At 46.6% G+C, this 16,043-nt stretch overlaps 1 protein-coding gene across 2 annotated transcripts in view; it reads left to right on the top strand.

The window, feature by feature from the left end:
• RBM6 (RNA binding motif protein 6) overlaps positions 1 to 16,043 on the top strand; it is a 57,951-nt gene that overhangs the window by 26,583 nt on the left and 15,325 nt on the right. For both annotated transcript variants that reach the window (XM_064723640.1, XM_064723639.1), the window contains exon 7: positions 14,930 to 15,004. In XM_064723640.1, the coding sequence (XP_064579710.1) occupies positions 14,930 to 15,004 (75 nt within the window). The remainder of the gene's footprint in view (positions 1 to 14,929; positions 15,005 to 16,043) is intronic.

Raw genomic sequence — 16,043 nt, 5'->3', positions numbered from 1 at the left:
GGAGTGTGTTGCAATTTCTAAAAGAAAATGTGTGTCCAAGCATCAAAACTAGTTGTATTCCTTTTGGTAGAATGGGCCTAATTGTGGAGTGTGGCATTTTTTTTTCTAGAGTCTGCCAGGTTCCCTCTGTAATGGAAGATGACACCTGCCTCAAATGCATTTTCACGGGCTGTCTGGTATCCATCATTTATTCACTTGACAATGTTACTCTGTCTCTTTAGCTTTAACCTGCAGTTGAGGGTGGTGGTGGCATGTCCACAAATACACTGAAAATCCATTTGTGTGTTAGGCTAAGGGTGCTGGAGATGGCTTTGCTTTTGACCTGTTCTCCTTGGATCCACAAGTGGCATTATATTCTGCTTTTCTTGTTGCATATCGGATGTGTGGATTTTGCTCAGGTTGTGTCATTAGCACACCGCCTTTTCCCCTCCTCTCCCTCACCCCCACAAAGCCTGTCCTGCTTTTGATTGTGGATTTCTAGAATCTGCTGTTGGAGTCTTCCACTCTGAGTGAGGGAAAGGCTTGTATACCTAGGCAGTTTCTTCTGTAAACATCCTAATGGTTTGGGAAACATGCACATTGTGGAGGAATTTTTATGAGCCACCTGACCTGTATGGAAAGTTCTCTCCACAGGCTAGTGGATGAGTGGATTTCCAGGCAGCAGAGCTGATTTGGGTTTTTTTTGTATCTGATTCAGTGTGTGACCTTGTCACGAGTTCACCCTGGGCTTACATCACAGAGGCTTGACATGTTGAGTCAATCATTTTTTCATTCCCTCTCGTGTCTCACTAATCACTGCATTGTACCAGCATTTAACTGGAGTTGTCAGCTTTGGAGATGAGTATGGAAGCCTGCAGTGGGGAGCTCCTGCAGCTGGGCAGACACTTGACTGTGAATAAGCAGTTGGATCTGCCTGCAGTGACCTGTGACAGGGCTGGGTGTGTGGGTGTCCATGTGTGTATCCTGCAGTGAAGCTGTGATAAATGCACTGCCTGTTTGGAAGGACTGGCTTAATCTCTGTGTGCTTCAGAGACCTTCCCTGTGCAGAGAAGGATGGCTTTTGTTGTAAAATGTAACTGCCAAAAAGTACCAAAAATATTTCTCTGGACCTTTTTCTCTTCTATCTTCTCAACATCTTCTGTCATCTCAGCTCTCCAAGCCGTGTGAATCCTCTTAGTCCCTCTTCCTTTGGCACAGAAGGTTGTAAGAGAGCTTCTGCCAGAGACTTCACACACTCTTCCTTTCAGCCAATAGTAGCTTCCCATCAATGTGTTTTCTCCAGCCCTTCCCAGATAAAAAAACTACAACCTCCTTCTTGGCAGCTCTGTCCTGCCTTGCCTCGAGAAGCAAACCATGCTATCCAATGTGTTTTAAAATAAGTTCACTTTTCACTAGAAGAGTTGTGAAGCTGCATCTTCTTGCTCTACTTGTGTGATTCCCAGCTTGCCATGTCCCTCCACCTCCCTGCTCGTATTCCAAAATCCTGTCCTCCTTTTTCCTTCAGCCTCACCTTACCCATGTGGTGGGACTGTGTGTGTTTGCTGCTGCTGAACTGCTACTCTGCAATGGGATTGTCCCACAGGACAGCTTCTGGGTGAGCTGGCTGGAGCATGCAGCACATGCTTAAGTGGGACTTCCTCAGTATCTCTGATTGCTGCTGGGGATGTGTGGCCCAGCAGGGTTATCTCAGGACTCAAATATTGCTGTATATTACAGAATTATCTATTCTGTGTGCTGAGGTTGGCTTGGGCTGCTATATAAATAGGTTGTTTCACATAAAGCATCACTCCCTACCCTTCTCTAAAATGAAAATGCTCTCCCTCCTGGCCCCGGCATTTCTGTTCTGGTGATGGGTCTGTTGCAATTTTTTGTCCATTGACATTAACAAATCTGTGTGATGGTGTAATTCTGAAATAACCATTCTTTCCCTATAGATTATAAATGCCTTGGTAATCAAGTTGTTCTCTGTTGGATTAGATGTTCTGTTTACAGTGCTGGGAGCTGGAGGGAATAATTGTGATTTCCTGAAATTTGTTTCAATCATTTGATCTGTGAGTGATTGACAAGACAGGTGTCCAGTCCTCTCTGGTTGATTGGCTGTGTGATCTGATATATCAGTACTTGTGCTGCATCACTCCCAGCTGTGCAGGAAAGGGTTGAAGATTCCCTGCACTGGTGGCTCAGAGTGAGGAACCACCATGGGACAGCCAGACCTTTGGTCATGCCCAGCACTGGTGTTATAAAAATGGGGATACTTGAAAGCTTCTGCTTGTGCATGCAAAGTGCAGTGTGTACCATGCCTCTGCCCCTTCCATAGGGCTAAAGTTGTGTTGTAGAGGACTCACTGGCAGAGCAGTCCCTAAGAAATAGCTTTGGTTTGGTCATTTTCAGTACACAGAGCATTTTCCTGAGCGATGAGGCATCTGGAACACTCATCCTTTGAATTTGTTTCTAGGTGAGATCTTGCCTTGAGCTAGGAAAGATTTGAAGTAATCTTTGGATGCATGGGCAGGATACAGATGGCACCCTGTCTCTGTAGCTGTCAGGTCCTCTCCTCCTAATGTGTTAATGGAATAATTGTGTGCCAGTGGGGAAATCTTAGTCATAGATTATGCTGTGTATGCTACCTATAGGTGCAAGTTTCACCTTAAAACAGAGCCATGGTTTCCTGCTGGCTGCTCTTTATCACAGACTGTTTGTTTTTTAATTCAGTTTGCATTTGTCATTAGTTGATTTTCTGTGAAGATCTGTAGAAACTTTAAATATATCCCTGTGTAACAAATTGGAAGGTGTGTGCCTCGTAGCCTCAGCATGCTTCAAAGGAACATGGAAATCAGGTGTAGGACAGACTGTGTGGGGCTGCAGTTGATAGATTGTGTACATGGTCAGAAGGGGATTTTGGATTAGGATGTAAAATCCCTTGATCAAGCTCCTATGTGAAAGTAGTAGGACTCATGCCACTAATTTGCTTTGATGCTTTTGAAGTCATCCTCTAAGTAAGCTGGTGACTAACCAAGCTGCAGCTGCACTCTCAGAAATTCCCTCTGTTCTCTGAGAAGTGGACGGTGCTGATGATACCACTGAAGAGTCTTCAGGGAGATGAGCAGGCAGTGAGAGGGAAATGTCTGGACTGGCTCAGTGATGAATCAAGACATCTCAGTGAATGCACCACAACTTTCATTTCCAGAGTGAGACCATTTCCTATCAGGGTTTTGCCATAATGGTTTGCACAGGACCTGTCACTGAGAACGAGGTGACAGAAATTGTTGGGCTGAGTCCAATGAGTCCTCAGCCTAATTCCAGCAATGTCGAGGGGAACACCAGATATGTTTTACAAGCATATGAGCCAGATTATAATGCTGGGACTCCATCTGGACTGTTTTGATAAGTGGGAGCACACCAAAATGTTGCAGTTTTCATTTGATGAGTCGTTGTTGTGAGCTTCAGCCTCAGAACTGTTCGTTCATGCTTTTGTGCTATCTTAGCAGCGATTGCTTTTCCATTATTTGATGCACTGCTGGTGTTGGATTGCTGGAACAGGAAGGTAAAACGTTGACTCCAGAGGTGGGAAAAAACGTTGAACTGCTTGCTTCCTGGGGTTAAGGAAGAAGGCAGAACCACTGTTTCCTTCTCTTCAAAGAAATGGTCTGCCTGCCCTTCTGTAGAAATCATGTATGCTTTTTGTGCATCTAGGGTTTTGATAGTGAGAGAGAGCTGGAATTCCCTTCAGATGTGGATTTTAGTCTGTTTTCTTCCCAGCTGAGTTTGTATAGGACCTTTTCAATTTAAATAATGTAAATTTGGCTGTCTGGAATTGGGGCTCATTCCAAACGAGTACATTGCATTTTGCTGTTTTCTGCTCGGGTTGTGAAACTCATAGGAGTAAAATATTAAATTCAGATTCAAGTTTGAAGATGGAAGATCAAAGCTCTGGCAGTCAGCAACTTTTATTTGTGAATTTCTGTTTCCATTCGACTGTAACTGGGTTGTTAATGTTCTTGTCTAGAAATGAAATTATTACAGTGGAAAATGGGGGCGGCACGCCTAAATGGGCTATTGTGTCATTATCCATCAATCACAGGCAACAAGGAAACAGGTATTTAACACAGGAGGACACAGAGTTATTATCCACCCCATTCCCCTGCAAGCCACAGGGCACCTTCTAGACTCTTATTAAAGCTTTAATACCTACAGAGAGCACAAGAAACACTGTGTGCTACAAGATCAGAGATCAGGAGTTTCGCTGTCATTCTGCATCTGTGCAGGACCAGGAGACACAGGAGGGGGAAGAGCAACGAGAGTGCTGACAGGCAAAATCCCTCTGCACTGCTGAGGAAAGGCACCAACTTCCCCAGTCCTCTCACATCAGGGGGAGAATTTCTTTTTCCATCATATCAGGGAATCTGTGAATGGGACAGCCACTGACAGGTCCTCAGTAGCACTGTGTGACCAACTTACTGAATCCTGGCTACAATTGCTGCCAGAAGGAGGTTGTGTGGGAAAATCTTGGAGCTGTTTTGTACAAGGAGATGTAGGACGGAGGTGGAAAGTTCTTCCTGGCTTCTGCAGAACAAAAGCTATCAGATGTAAAGGAGCAGTCTGCCTGAAGGTTTATTTTGTGGTGCTCTTGCACTGTGTGTATGTGTTGACAGCTACCAGATGTTGTATCCAACAACATGCCTCCTGCATCTCCATCTCTTCAGGCCACCTATAAGTTCAGTTAGTTATGCTTTCCACAGGATGAACAAACAGCTTCTGAAGGACAGGGGAATAAAATCAAGTCTGTCATGTGAAGAATTGCATTTTTAATGAGGGTCAAAGCTATAAAGCTGTAAACATAAGATTTAAACTCTGTCTTTAGAACAAGAGAATGAAAGTAATTTTCTCCCATTTTCATAGACAACAGGGGAAATCTTCATTTTTTGTGATGTACAGTCCATGTCTAACAAGGAAATTAGCAATATTCAGATGGGCTTCATGAACCAGATTTGAGCCGGGATGGCATTTAAAGCCCAAGCAAACATTTGATGTACTTTTCCATCAAGGATCTCAGGAGCAGAGTTAACAGAGAAAGTAATTTTAGGTCTTAAGAATCCCAAGATGTATTTTCATACACTTAATACCAGGTTGAGAAGTCTCACTAAGAAGCTTTCTCACGGTGCAAAGCTGTACATTAATGATATGATGACTAAGGTGTTTTACTGTTTATAGCCCTAAGGTTTTGAAAGCCTGAGTGATTCTTCCCAACCTGTGATATCACTGGAGAGGAGTGCTGAGGTGGTTTGGATTTTTTTCCTGACAAGCTGTTGTTCTGGGGCTGGTTCATGTGCAAGTGGTGTGTCCACTGCCACTGCTGCCTCCTCCTCTGTCCTTTCCATTAACTCAGCTCATCTCTTTTTCTTCCTTCCAGTATGTACTGGGCACATCACTAAATGTAAGAAGTGAATTCCAGAAAGTTTCACAGGCACTTTCTGCTGACAGGCAAATGATTGATCCATCTGGCTCTAAGAGGAGCAGCTGGAAGCATCAGCTCTGTGGTGCTGCAGTGCTTGCTGCAGAGAGGTGAGCAGCACACAGGGAGCTGCAGGCAGTACCCTGGGCTTGGCTGCCCTCAGTCTGCACGGGCCAGTCTCTGTCCTGAGCCACCAGGTATTAAATCAAGTCCCACAGGGGGTTCAAGTCACAATATCTGAGCCACCCACTGCTGTGCAGCTTATGTGACAGTTTAAAGAGATTTCTGTGCATGCTGTTTCCCCTTCCCAATCCCTTAGGAATTCAGCCATGCTGAGGCACTTTCGGCACAACAGGGAACTGGTTTCTTTTCCTTCCTTGGTGTCAGGGTTGTCAGAGGAACTGCTGTCCTGCACACTCACCTCTCTGGATGTACTCTCCCAAAGACCTGAAGTCAGCCACCAGAGCCTGGAGAGTCACTACTTCTGCACTCTGACACGGCACTAAATTCCTTTCTTCAGCACTTCTGGGAACTGACCAGGAAGGAATGATCTGAATTTACCTCTGGACTTTGTGCAGTGCAGTTGCCTGAATGAACTTCTTAAACCTCAGTGCCCTGAAAAAGGAAGAGGTGCTGCGTTCCACAAGGAGCTGTGACACCCACTAGTGTTACATTGCACCCAAGCCAGGCTAGCAGGGAAAAATCATTTCCCTCCAAAGGGCTTGGATAACTGTTTTCATGCTGTGTCAGGTTTCTTGGCAAATACTGAGCCAAGAGGTTAAAGCAGCTGGTTTCCAAATCAGCTCCTAAGAAGAGCTCTCAGGAGGCAGCATCTGCTCAGACACAGAAATCTGTACAGGTGCCAGCCTGAAGGTGGGCCAGCTGCCTTCATGATCTGTCCAGGTGTGAGCATTAAGGATCTGGATATGGCTTTTGGACAGGCCACCTCAAGGTCACACTGGTGTGCTGGGAACCATCATTGGGAGGACACAGGTAAGTGTTGCACTGCTGGTGGCAAATGGCAGGGCTCTTATCCTGAGGGAGGCAGGATCAGACACTTCTGCCATTAACTGGGAATCTAGGAATATTGAGAAATGATGTCTCTAAGGATAAAACCCTCTTTTCTTCAGAGGTACTTCCTCTTCCCAGGGTTTTTGGGTCCTTTCAGCATAGAGACTGTCCTGCAGAGAAGGCACTGCCAGGCAGGGCTCTGAGTGCCTAAGAGTGGAGTTTGGAGCTGTGTCTGGAGGAGCCTCTGGAGCACACCCTTCCCCATCACAGCTGGTGTGTTCTTAGCAAACATTTGCTGCTGCACAGAACACCCTGAGCTCTGTTCCCTGTGCAGGTGTGCAGGAGTCCCATAGGTACATGCCCCAGTGGAAGAACATGTGTTGTTTGTGTGTGGGGTCTTCAAATGCTTAATTAAATTGTCTAGCAATAAATTTGCCCCTTTCAGGCAGAGCTTTCCAGCCATTTTTTCCACCATGATTTTGCATTGGGAATGCTCTTGAGGGTTTTGATATTTATGCTTCAAACCTATGATTAAGGTGCAGGGTGTTTCCTCATTGTTTCCCAGCTTCCTTATGGCCATTGCTAATTGTAAAGTATCCCTGAGGGAGGTGCACAGGAAGGTCCTGGACTGGATTAGTGCATTGTGCTAATGTGCTTAAGCTTTATATTGTTTCACAGTGAGATGGGATGAGATGACCTTTGAGGAAAAAGGTGGTCATGTAAAAAAAAAGAGAAATATGTCCAGGCAGTAGAGCAGCATTTTGGAGAGAGAAGGGAAGTCCCTGTGGTGGGAGAGAAGGGGGTCTATGAAGCAGCTGTTGTTCAAACATTGTCCATGCAGCAGCCCATGAAAAGTAAAGGAATATTGATGAGGCAGAGCCATGTGGATCCTTCCCTAGAGCCATCTGTGAATAGTGATACTCAATGTGCTAAATATTTAAATACTCTTAAGTTTTGATAGTTTAAGTATATTTTTCAATCAGAGGATTCAACCTGACTGATACTTTTCTGAGCATAAAAGTGAGTGTTTGACTTAGAATCATTGAGGTTGGAAAAGACCTTTAAGATCAAGTCCAGCTGTTAAAGAAACTCACATGCATGGCCTCCTATGCTTACCGTGTCATATGATCTTAACCATCCATGCTTCTCTTAGCTGTGGAGTGGAAGCACAGCCAGTAACACCAGAGCACAGAACTTGTCCCTCTTTGAGCTGTTGTCCCCTGATCCTCACTGTGTGGGCTCTAGAAATCATCTTCTGACTCCTTCATGATGTAAAGAAAAGGCTTTCATTTTAAAATTTCCACTTTTTTCCCAGTGATCCTATAAGCTGATCTGCAAAGGTGCCCTCTTCAGAGGAGTGAGGGAAGCTGGAGGTTGGCATTAGCCAGGAGGAGATGCATTAGGGCCTTGAGTGGCATGTGAAAGTCCACTTGGCTTCACTGGATCAAAGAAAACTTTCAGACAGGTTGAAATCTACTTAGAGGGGTAAATGCAGCAGCTATTCATATCACCTGCTGCCCAGAGCTGGCCCTTGAGCACGTGAGGTGCTGAGCACATTGTGTGTTCTCCCCAGCTGTGGCACATCACTGTGATCCTTCCTGGAGCTGTAATTGGGAGCTTGCCTGTGCCCACCGTGCTGCTGCTCTCAGAGCAGGGCTGAGAGTGCTGACAAGCAAAGCAAATGCTGTGTTTAAAAGATAAGCACTTCGAGAGTCCTAACTTGGAGCTGAATTGGGAGTTCAAAATTCAAGCATTAAAATGTAGAGAGCTGGCATAGTCTGAAAAGCAATTTCTGTGTGTATTTGCGAAAAGGATATCGGTGGGGGGAGGTGAGCTGTAGAAAGATACTGGGACTTGCTTAAAAAGGGGATGGCTGGTATCCAGGGAATTTAGAAACCGTAGGAAGAAAACTGGAGGTGTCTCAGCAGGCTAGCTGGGGTGTCTGTGGAAATAAGAAACTTAAAGGATGCAGACTGGCACCTTCTGCTGAAGGACAAATGGCCTGGATAACCAGGCAGGAGGAGGCCTGAGGAGGGAGCAAGTAGATATGGAAGCTTGTGGGGCAGGGTGGATGGTCCCAGTGCTGGTTTTCAATAAAGGGACTTTGAAAAAGAAGTACCAGGAGCTATCTGGGTTAAAATAATCCTTATATAGCATCTTAATCTGTTACATTTAGCTACTGAATGTTTAGGACTCTCTCAGTTATCTTCCTAATGCCTAGTTGTGTGTTAGTGCCAGTTTTGTTTAACATGCCCACCAGTGGTGTGCCTGAAGCAGTGTTCTGTCAGCTCAGGATGGATGGTGACAGCTTTGGGCTGTCATTCTCAGGCCACTCCTGACCCTGAAGACCAGGAGCCCTGAGCATGCCATGTTGGTTAGCCTTGGATCACTGTTGAAATAAATGCCTTACTGCTAAATGCTGCAAGGTGATGCCACGTGCTCTTCAGCTCTGTAGCATCTCTGATGCCCAAGAGCCAAATATCCTGCTCTTTGGGTGGCCACTAACAAACACAGTGTTTATGTTGTCAGTTGTCATCTCAGTGTTAGCCTTGATGGAAATCTGTAATAATGGTGCACAGCAAAGTTGTTTGGATCCATTTGGCGATGTAACAATTCCTCAGGGATCCACCACTTTTCAAACCATCCTTTTCCCTTGTATATCTTGAATTTTCTGCCTTGGCTGTCAGCCACTCAGCAGTAGAGTGCTGGATGCACTGCTAGATCAGGCCAATAAAAAGCAATCCCTGAGCTGCAACTGGTTTGAGAGCTCGAGAAGGAGGCTGAGAGCCTTGGGGAAAATCCCACTTCATGAGGAATTTGCTTGTAGTTACTTTTGCTGTAGGAAATGCCAGATTGCTGCAGTACCCTGCAGCAGCCTGCCTTGCTCTTGTTTCTTCAGCTCCATGTCACGTTCCATTTTCTGACTGTTTAATTACAGATGGGTTGTGGTTTGTGGGTTCACAGCTTTTCTCATCTGCTTTTTGTCAGAGGTAAGCGCATGTACTGCCTGTTGCTCTGTGCAGTTGAGTCCTTGTACCGCAGCTGCTGATGAGTTCAGGGATAAAAACTTCAGCATATGGAAAACAGGGGATGAGAAGCCAGTTTCTGTGGCTGAGATGATCTTCTGAAATATATCCAGCTGGTCTCTTACCCTCCCAGGTGTTTGCCCTCTGCTTCATCCCAGGAAGGTGCTGCCTCCTCAATTCCACGAGCAGCTGGGGATAGTTAGGGAGACCTTTGGTGTTTGATCTCACCTGCCTGCCTAATTTGGAGGTGAATCCTGTCAGGGAGAGAACCCTGTGCTCTCCCTGCCAGCTCCCACTCAGCCTCTGCATGGTGCATGCCAGTGGAATAGGATGCCATTACATAACTTGCATTGTGTGGTGGTTGGGGGCTGTTTAATCTGCATTTCTAATCCATACTCAAATAGGAGCAGAACCTGAATGCATTCTGATTTGCAGTTCCAATTAGATAACATGGCTTGTGCTGTCAGCCCCTTGTCTCCTGTGCTGTGCCACCCAGGGCATGTGGAGGCCAGGGCTGGAATGTACCCTGAGGATGGCAAGAGCTTTTTATTCTGCAGAGTGCTGCTGGGACCAGGGGCGTGCACTGCATTCCCAGACTGCCTCCTGGGGTAGTGTCTGAGCATTCCCAAGGCAATAAACACTTGTCATTAATCATTTTAAATAATTTTTAAATGACGGATGTATACTGATTTTTGAATAACTATCCTAATTATAGTAAATATGCAGAAGAGGGCTGAATTAACATCATGTAAACAAGGTTAGTGCTGGTATTTTAATGTGACTGCTTTACTGTGCTGCCCATAAGCATTCTTTTGTCATAATCTTCGTATGCAGCTTTTTATCTGTTTACAAATGGTATTTTCAGTTAATTTTTATCATGTTGAACCACATAACCAGTGTTCCAGCTTGGTTATTACTCAGCAAGAAGGATACCTGAACCTTTCAGTTCATGGTACAGATATTTTCCATTTAATCAGACCACAAACAATATTAGGAAATAATTAGCTGACGTGGTGTTTGGTTTGTGCATGAGCCAACTGCTAAAGGGGGTCTGAAGAAGGGTTCACTTGTGGTGGAGGCACCTCCTGCACTGCCTTGGGGTTGTAGCCAAGAAGAAAAGTTTGGCTTTGTAACCCTTGTGGATTTGGGTGCTTGGTAACTGAGCCTTGGTTCTGTTCCAAAATTCATGTGCACCACCCCAGGTATGTTGTCTGTAAAGGTGAGACTGACAACTGCTTTTCCACTAAGTCAGGCCTTGTGGTCTTCCTTGTGACCAGGGATGGTGGCATCCTGGCTGGATGGCTGCTGCCATCCCTCTGGAAGAGCTGGAGCACGTTCCTCCACAGCAGTCCATGGTGGTGCTGCCTGCTGCATCCACATCTCCCTGTGGTGTCGCAGTCCCACTTGTAACTGCCCAGGCATGACCTGTGGGGTGAGATATTGGAACGCTGTCAGCTCATTGTTTGGAGGCTCCAAAGGGAAATTTTACTGAATGTTTCAGTGTTTGGATAGATTCAGTTAAAGGAGAAGCCTGGTTTTATTTGAGGGAGTGGCTGTGTTCCGAGAGCTCTCCTTCCACATTTCCAATTTTCTAGGTCACTCTTGGATGCTCTAATTTTTTTTTTAGAGAAACAGTTAGCAAAAGCTTTGACACTGATGATTTGTATTCTGTCATCTCAGTCTTGAGAGCAAAGACATACTTTTTTGGCAAGTTCTCCCCCTCCTCAACCCCCAGTCATCATCATTAAAAGGCTGTCAACAAGCATGAAAAAGCCCAGCGTGCTCACTGTAAATGCTAATTGACAGACAGGCAGCTGAAGCAGTGGCTTGTGCAGTGCCTGACCTGCAGCAGGCTGTCTCCTGGCCCTGGCAGTATCTCCGTGGGTTCCCTAGGAAGCAGGATCAGAGTGCTCAGGTACCTGCAGGGCCAGGCTGGGCTCTGTGCAGAGCAGTGCTGTTACACACAGGGTAAACTAGAGGTGAGCTAAACTCAACTTCAAAAGTGAGCGTGATATGTCCTAGGGTGTGGTCTGGCTTTTTTCTCACAGGTAGGCCTACATTCCTGGTATTCTTTAATGCTACTTTTGGGAACAAAAGGCTTGGAAACTGCTTTAGTGAAACTAGCTTTGTTGCTGAAGCCCTGTGCCCTGCTGACACAGTCTCCAAAGTGCTTTAGAGGGATTGCATCACCTGTGGATATCATGGCTAAGGGATTTTCTCTTTTTTCTTTCCCTCTGTAAAAGCAACATGTTCCTGTGGGGTTTGTCCCTGCTCAGTGAAGCACTTTGAGACATGGCTGCAGTGTGTGTGCTCTCTGCAAACAGGCTTTATGGTTTCCTGGCACAGCTCTCTAGGACCATCTCATGGCAGGGTTGCTCCATGGATCAGCCTGCTGACAGGACTATTTACATACTTGGCCATAGGGCAGATTTTTTAGTAGCTGAACTGGCTGGGACTGAATTGTATCCCTTAGATTAGAATTCACTGTTGCATCTCCAATGATCTCTAAGCAAAAAATCCATGTATAACTATGTTTGAAAGGTTTCAAACAGTAGCACAAAACATTGCTCCCAGCAGTAAAGTCCTGAAGCTCTGTTTTGATGAATTTGGCAATTCAGAAAACAGTAGAATCTGTTCATGCCCTTGGAAATGTGGGCATTTCCATGGCTGAGAGCTTGCTGTCCTGGTGCTGCAAAGCTGTGCTGCCTTTTAAACCCTTCACTGGTGAGTCAACTCTGTGTTTACTGCTAGTTATGAGGGGGAGGTTCCTGACTGGGAAGACCAGAGAGACATTTCTGTTTCACTCTGACTTAGAAAAAGCCAAGCTGCTCCAAAGTACAGGGTATTAAAAATACAGAGGAATTAACAGACATAGTGCAGGTTGGTGAAAAAGTCCAGGAAAAAATGCCTGAATTTGGAAGAAATATGGTGCCAGACACATTATGTGGCATACTTTAAGCTTACCCTTTCCCCCCCTCCCCAGCACTATTCCCTGAAATTTTCAGAAAATCTTTGTCATTTCACCAAGATTTGCTCAATTTAAATCTGCTCAATTGGACTGGAATTTAGAGTAGTATCCAAAAAATTTTGCATAGTAAAAGATCTAGATGAAGAAGAGTTAAGCAGAGACAGGCACTAGAGAGAATAAAGGTTCTGAAAATATTTGTGATGGAATCTAGTAACAAAATGGGAGAATGAGGAATTCGAAGCCACTGAATCCTGACAATGTGTGTCCTAAGCAAAAGACTCATTTTGGAGAGTTAAATGATGATTGCAACCTTGAAAATTACTTTATCAAGAAGAAATCAGTAAGAGAGAGCTTGCTGAAAAAGTGAGCAGGCAATCAGCAGGGTGTTAGGGAAATCAGGGAGTAATTATGCAAGAGACACTTTCTGCAGCCTCCCAAAATGGAATTTGCGGAAGGGACCAGCACCACCAGCACAACATGCACTTAAATACCATTTTCCATAAAACCAAAAATAATCTTAAGGCTTTCTGGCAAGGTTTGTCCTCAGTGGCTGGGAGAAGAATGAAACTCTGTGATGGATTGCCCCTGCCAGAGGAGATGTGGTCTAATCGAGTTTTTGGTTTCCTGAGCTCCTAGGCAGGGCTGCAGCTGCCTGGTGAGAGGCTGCTGTTCCCCAGGACTTCCCTGGGCTCATGAGGATGTGCACCCTGCCTTCTCCTGCTGCCTCTGCTCAGTGTGCCCTGAGGCACCCACGGGCGTTTATAGCCTGCTCCTGGCACTGCCCATCTCTTGAGTGTGTGCTGGGATGTGGTGGGTACCCTGCTTGGGAGAGGGAGCACGTCTGTCTCAGGGACCAACAGTTCCAGTGGGATGGCCTTGATATCCACTTCCCTTTCTCACTTGTGTTTCCTCACATGCCTTAAAGAGGGTGCAAAGCCTCTTATGAACAGGTGAAGTGAGCAGTGCTCCCTGCTGTGAATAGACCCTGAGCAGGTTCTCCAAAGATGCAGCAGGGTGCTCTGAGTGCACACACCAGCCTTCTGCAAGGTCCGGGAATGGCTCAGCTTTCTGTCAGGCAAAGGCAGATCCATGTTGGAAAGCAGCTGGGTGGCAGAAAGGAACCCCTCAAAGTGTTCAACAGAGGCCTGGTAGGAAAGGATGGCTTTGGTTCGTAAAAGGCAGGATGTGAAGAGGGGAGGTGGTGGAACCCTGCCGTGTTCTTTCGTAGGAGTTAAAGGATTGTTGTACTGCCACTCAGTGATTCCCTTCTATGAACTCCTCACTCCCACTTTGCATATTCCCCAGCATCTCCCTCACGTTCTGCAGAGCAGTTTATGCATGGGTGTATCATGACTTCTGAATAATAACTCTGGAAACTTGTTTTCTCATGGTTTGCACTGGGGGCTTTTGCATGGTGAGGCTACTGGGTCAGAGTACCTGGGAAGCTTCTGACTCAGCAGAGGTCCCCAAAACAGGCTGGGACTGTTTACAGCTCCCTGATATCTGTCTGTGTGTCAGGCAGCTGCTCTCCTGGGACCTGGAGGACCTGGGTCTGGGTCTCTTGTTGATGCTGAGTCTCAAACTGTGGTACTGGGGAATCCAGGCTGTGTGTTCTGGCAGTACCTCCAGTGACAGGAGATGTCTCCTGGCTGTGTGCATCTGTGACTTGGCCTGCCTGCATCCTGCGTGCCCAGGCATGGCCTGTTGTCCCTGGCAGATGGGAGCCACCAGCAATCATTGCTGCTCCAGGCAGGAGCCAGGGAACCTGTACCTCTGACCCATTTTATCTGCATTTCAGCAGAGCTTGTGGGTGTGTTGGCACATCTCCAAAGCACCACTTGAGGATCTGGAAGCAGTGAATCTGTGGGCAGTGGAGGCCCTCAGGTGCTGCTGCTCAGGTGCTCGAGGCCAGCCTCAGCAGGGAAGGGCTGGCTGCAGGGCACTGGCTCTGCTGACTGAGGGCCAGCAGCACATTTCTGGTGTATTTCTCTGAAGAAAAGCCATGGTTCATGACTGGCATGAAGACTAACCCAAGTATGAAAATTCTCTCACCTGAGAGGATTTTTCCACACATTCCTCCTCAGGTAGCTGCCTTGAGGCCAGTCTGGTGGTGGCTGGCATGAGGGAGTCTGTCCAGCTGCTCCTTGCCAGCACCTGGACTAAAGCAGCTTACAGCAATTTCCCACTCTAGTTCCTTGTCTCTGCTCTTCCTGGGAGGTGGCAAGGCCTCTCCTGCCTGCTCCTCTGGAGCTAGCTACCACAGCCTTGTAGCCCCATGCTAGAGCAGGGCACAGGCTGTTTCCCTCCCACTTCATGGCAAAGCTCCAGCTAACTGAACTGGAAGACTTTCTCCCCCTTTCACCCTGTTTCACTTGCAAAGCCTTTAGGAACCAGAGCTTTCACCCCTTTCTTTGCCTCTGAGTAACCTGTGTGTGCTGGGCACATTGGTCATTCACCCCCTTGTCTCAACAGGGAACTCTTACCATCGGTGGCAAGGAGGTGACCCTTGAATACACTCCCTGCCCAGAGTTCTGGCGCTGCAAACGTGTAAGTATGTGCTCAGAGCTGCCTTCTGCTTCCCCTGCTGGCACTCCTGGCAGTGGCAGCTCAGAGGAGTTTGGATATTTGCTCGGTGGCCAAAGTCCCTCAGAGTAATTAATACCTGCCCTGAAGCTGTTGCCCTTTCTGAACTGTGTTTTTGCCTACCTTGTTTTAGGTCTCACCTCTGCATGCATATGGGTGTGGTACAGGTAGCCAGATTTAGATTTTTTATGCACAGAGCAGCTTTGTCCCTGTGCAGTGGTTCCTTTATAAAATGTCGGGAAAATAGCGTGTGGATCCTTTCTCCTTAAAAACCACAATGAGACAGTGATTCTGCCAACCAGAATGGAAGAGGCTTTGCTCTGGTTCATGTGTGTAACCACCCCTCTGCCTCACACAGGAACCTGTGGTCTAGCTGTGGCTGTGGTAAGTGCAGCAGGGAAATGGATCCAAGTCTAGGCAGCATGAGCCAAGTCTAGTTCATGCTGGAACTGGTCCATTTTTGGGAAGGCACCATTGCCCAAGGGTCAGTTTGTTCCTGTGCCCTTCCCAAGGTTTTCCTAGTACAGGAACTTGTGGCTGCAGCAGGCTGGAGGTGATTGCAGGAGAAAGGACAGGATTGTTGCCTGCATTCCCACTGACTACAGGCTGAGAGTTTGCAGCAGGACTTGAATGGGTTGGTTCTAGTTAGAGTCCCACCTTGTCCACTGGATCACCCTGGGCTACAGAGACCCTCATCCAGCTGAATGGATGCACTCAGCTGCAAGCAGAGCTGTTGCTCTGTGCCTCAGCTCTGCTTGCAGTGCTCTGGAGGTGGAGACACAAGTTTCAAGCAGTGCTTTCAAACAGCTCTCAGTGCACTGAGGTTGCTGCACTGTATGTCCCCACTGTTGCTGTGTGTAGCCATGGCCTGAAGGAGCTTTCTTGTGCCTCAGAGCATCCACAAGGCTTCAGTCATAGGAAGAAATTGCTATGAAACAAGAGCAATACATTTGAGGAAGTCAGCGGTGCTGTGTTTGGTAAGAGCTGTAAAAATAGGGCAGTT

The sequence above is a fragment of the Zonotrichia leucophrys genome, chromosome 12, assembly GCF_028769735.1.
Source record: "Zonotrichia leucophrys gambelii isolate GWCS_2022_RI chromosome 12, RI_Zleu_2.0, whole genome shotgun sequence".
NCBI lineage: Eukaryota > Metazoa > Chordata > Aves > Passeriformes > Passerellidae > Zonotrichia > Zonotrichia leucophrys.
Note: the sequence above shows the minus strand (reverse complement) of the source record. Positions and strands in the feature narration are given on the sequence as shown.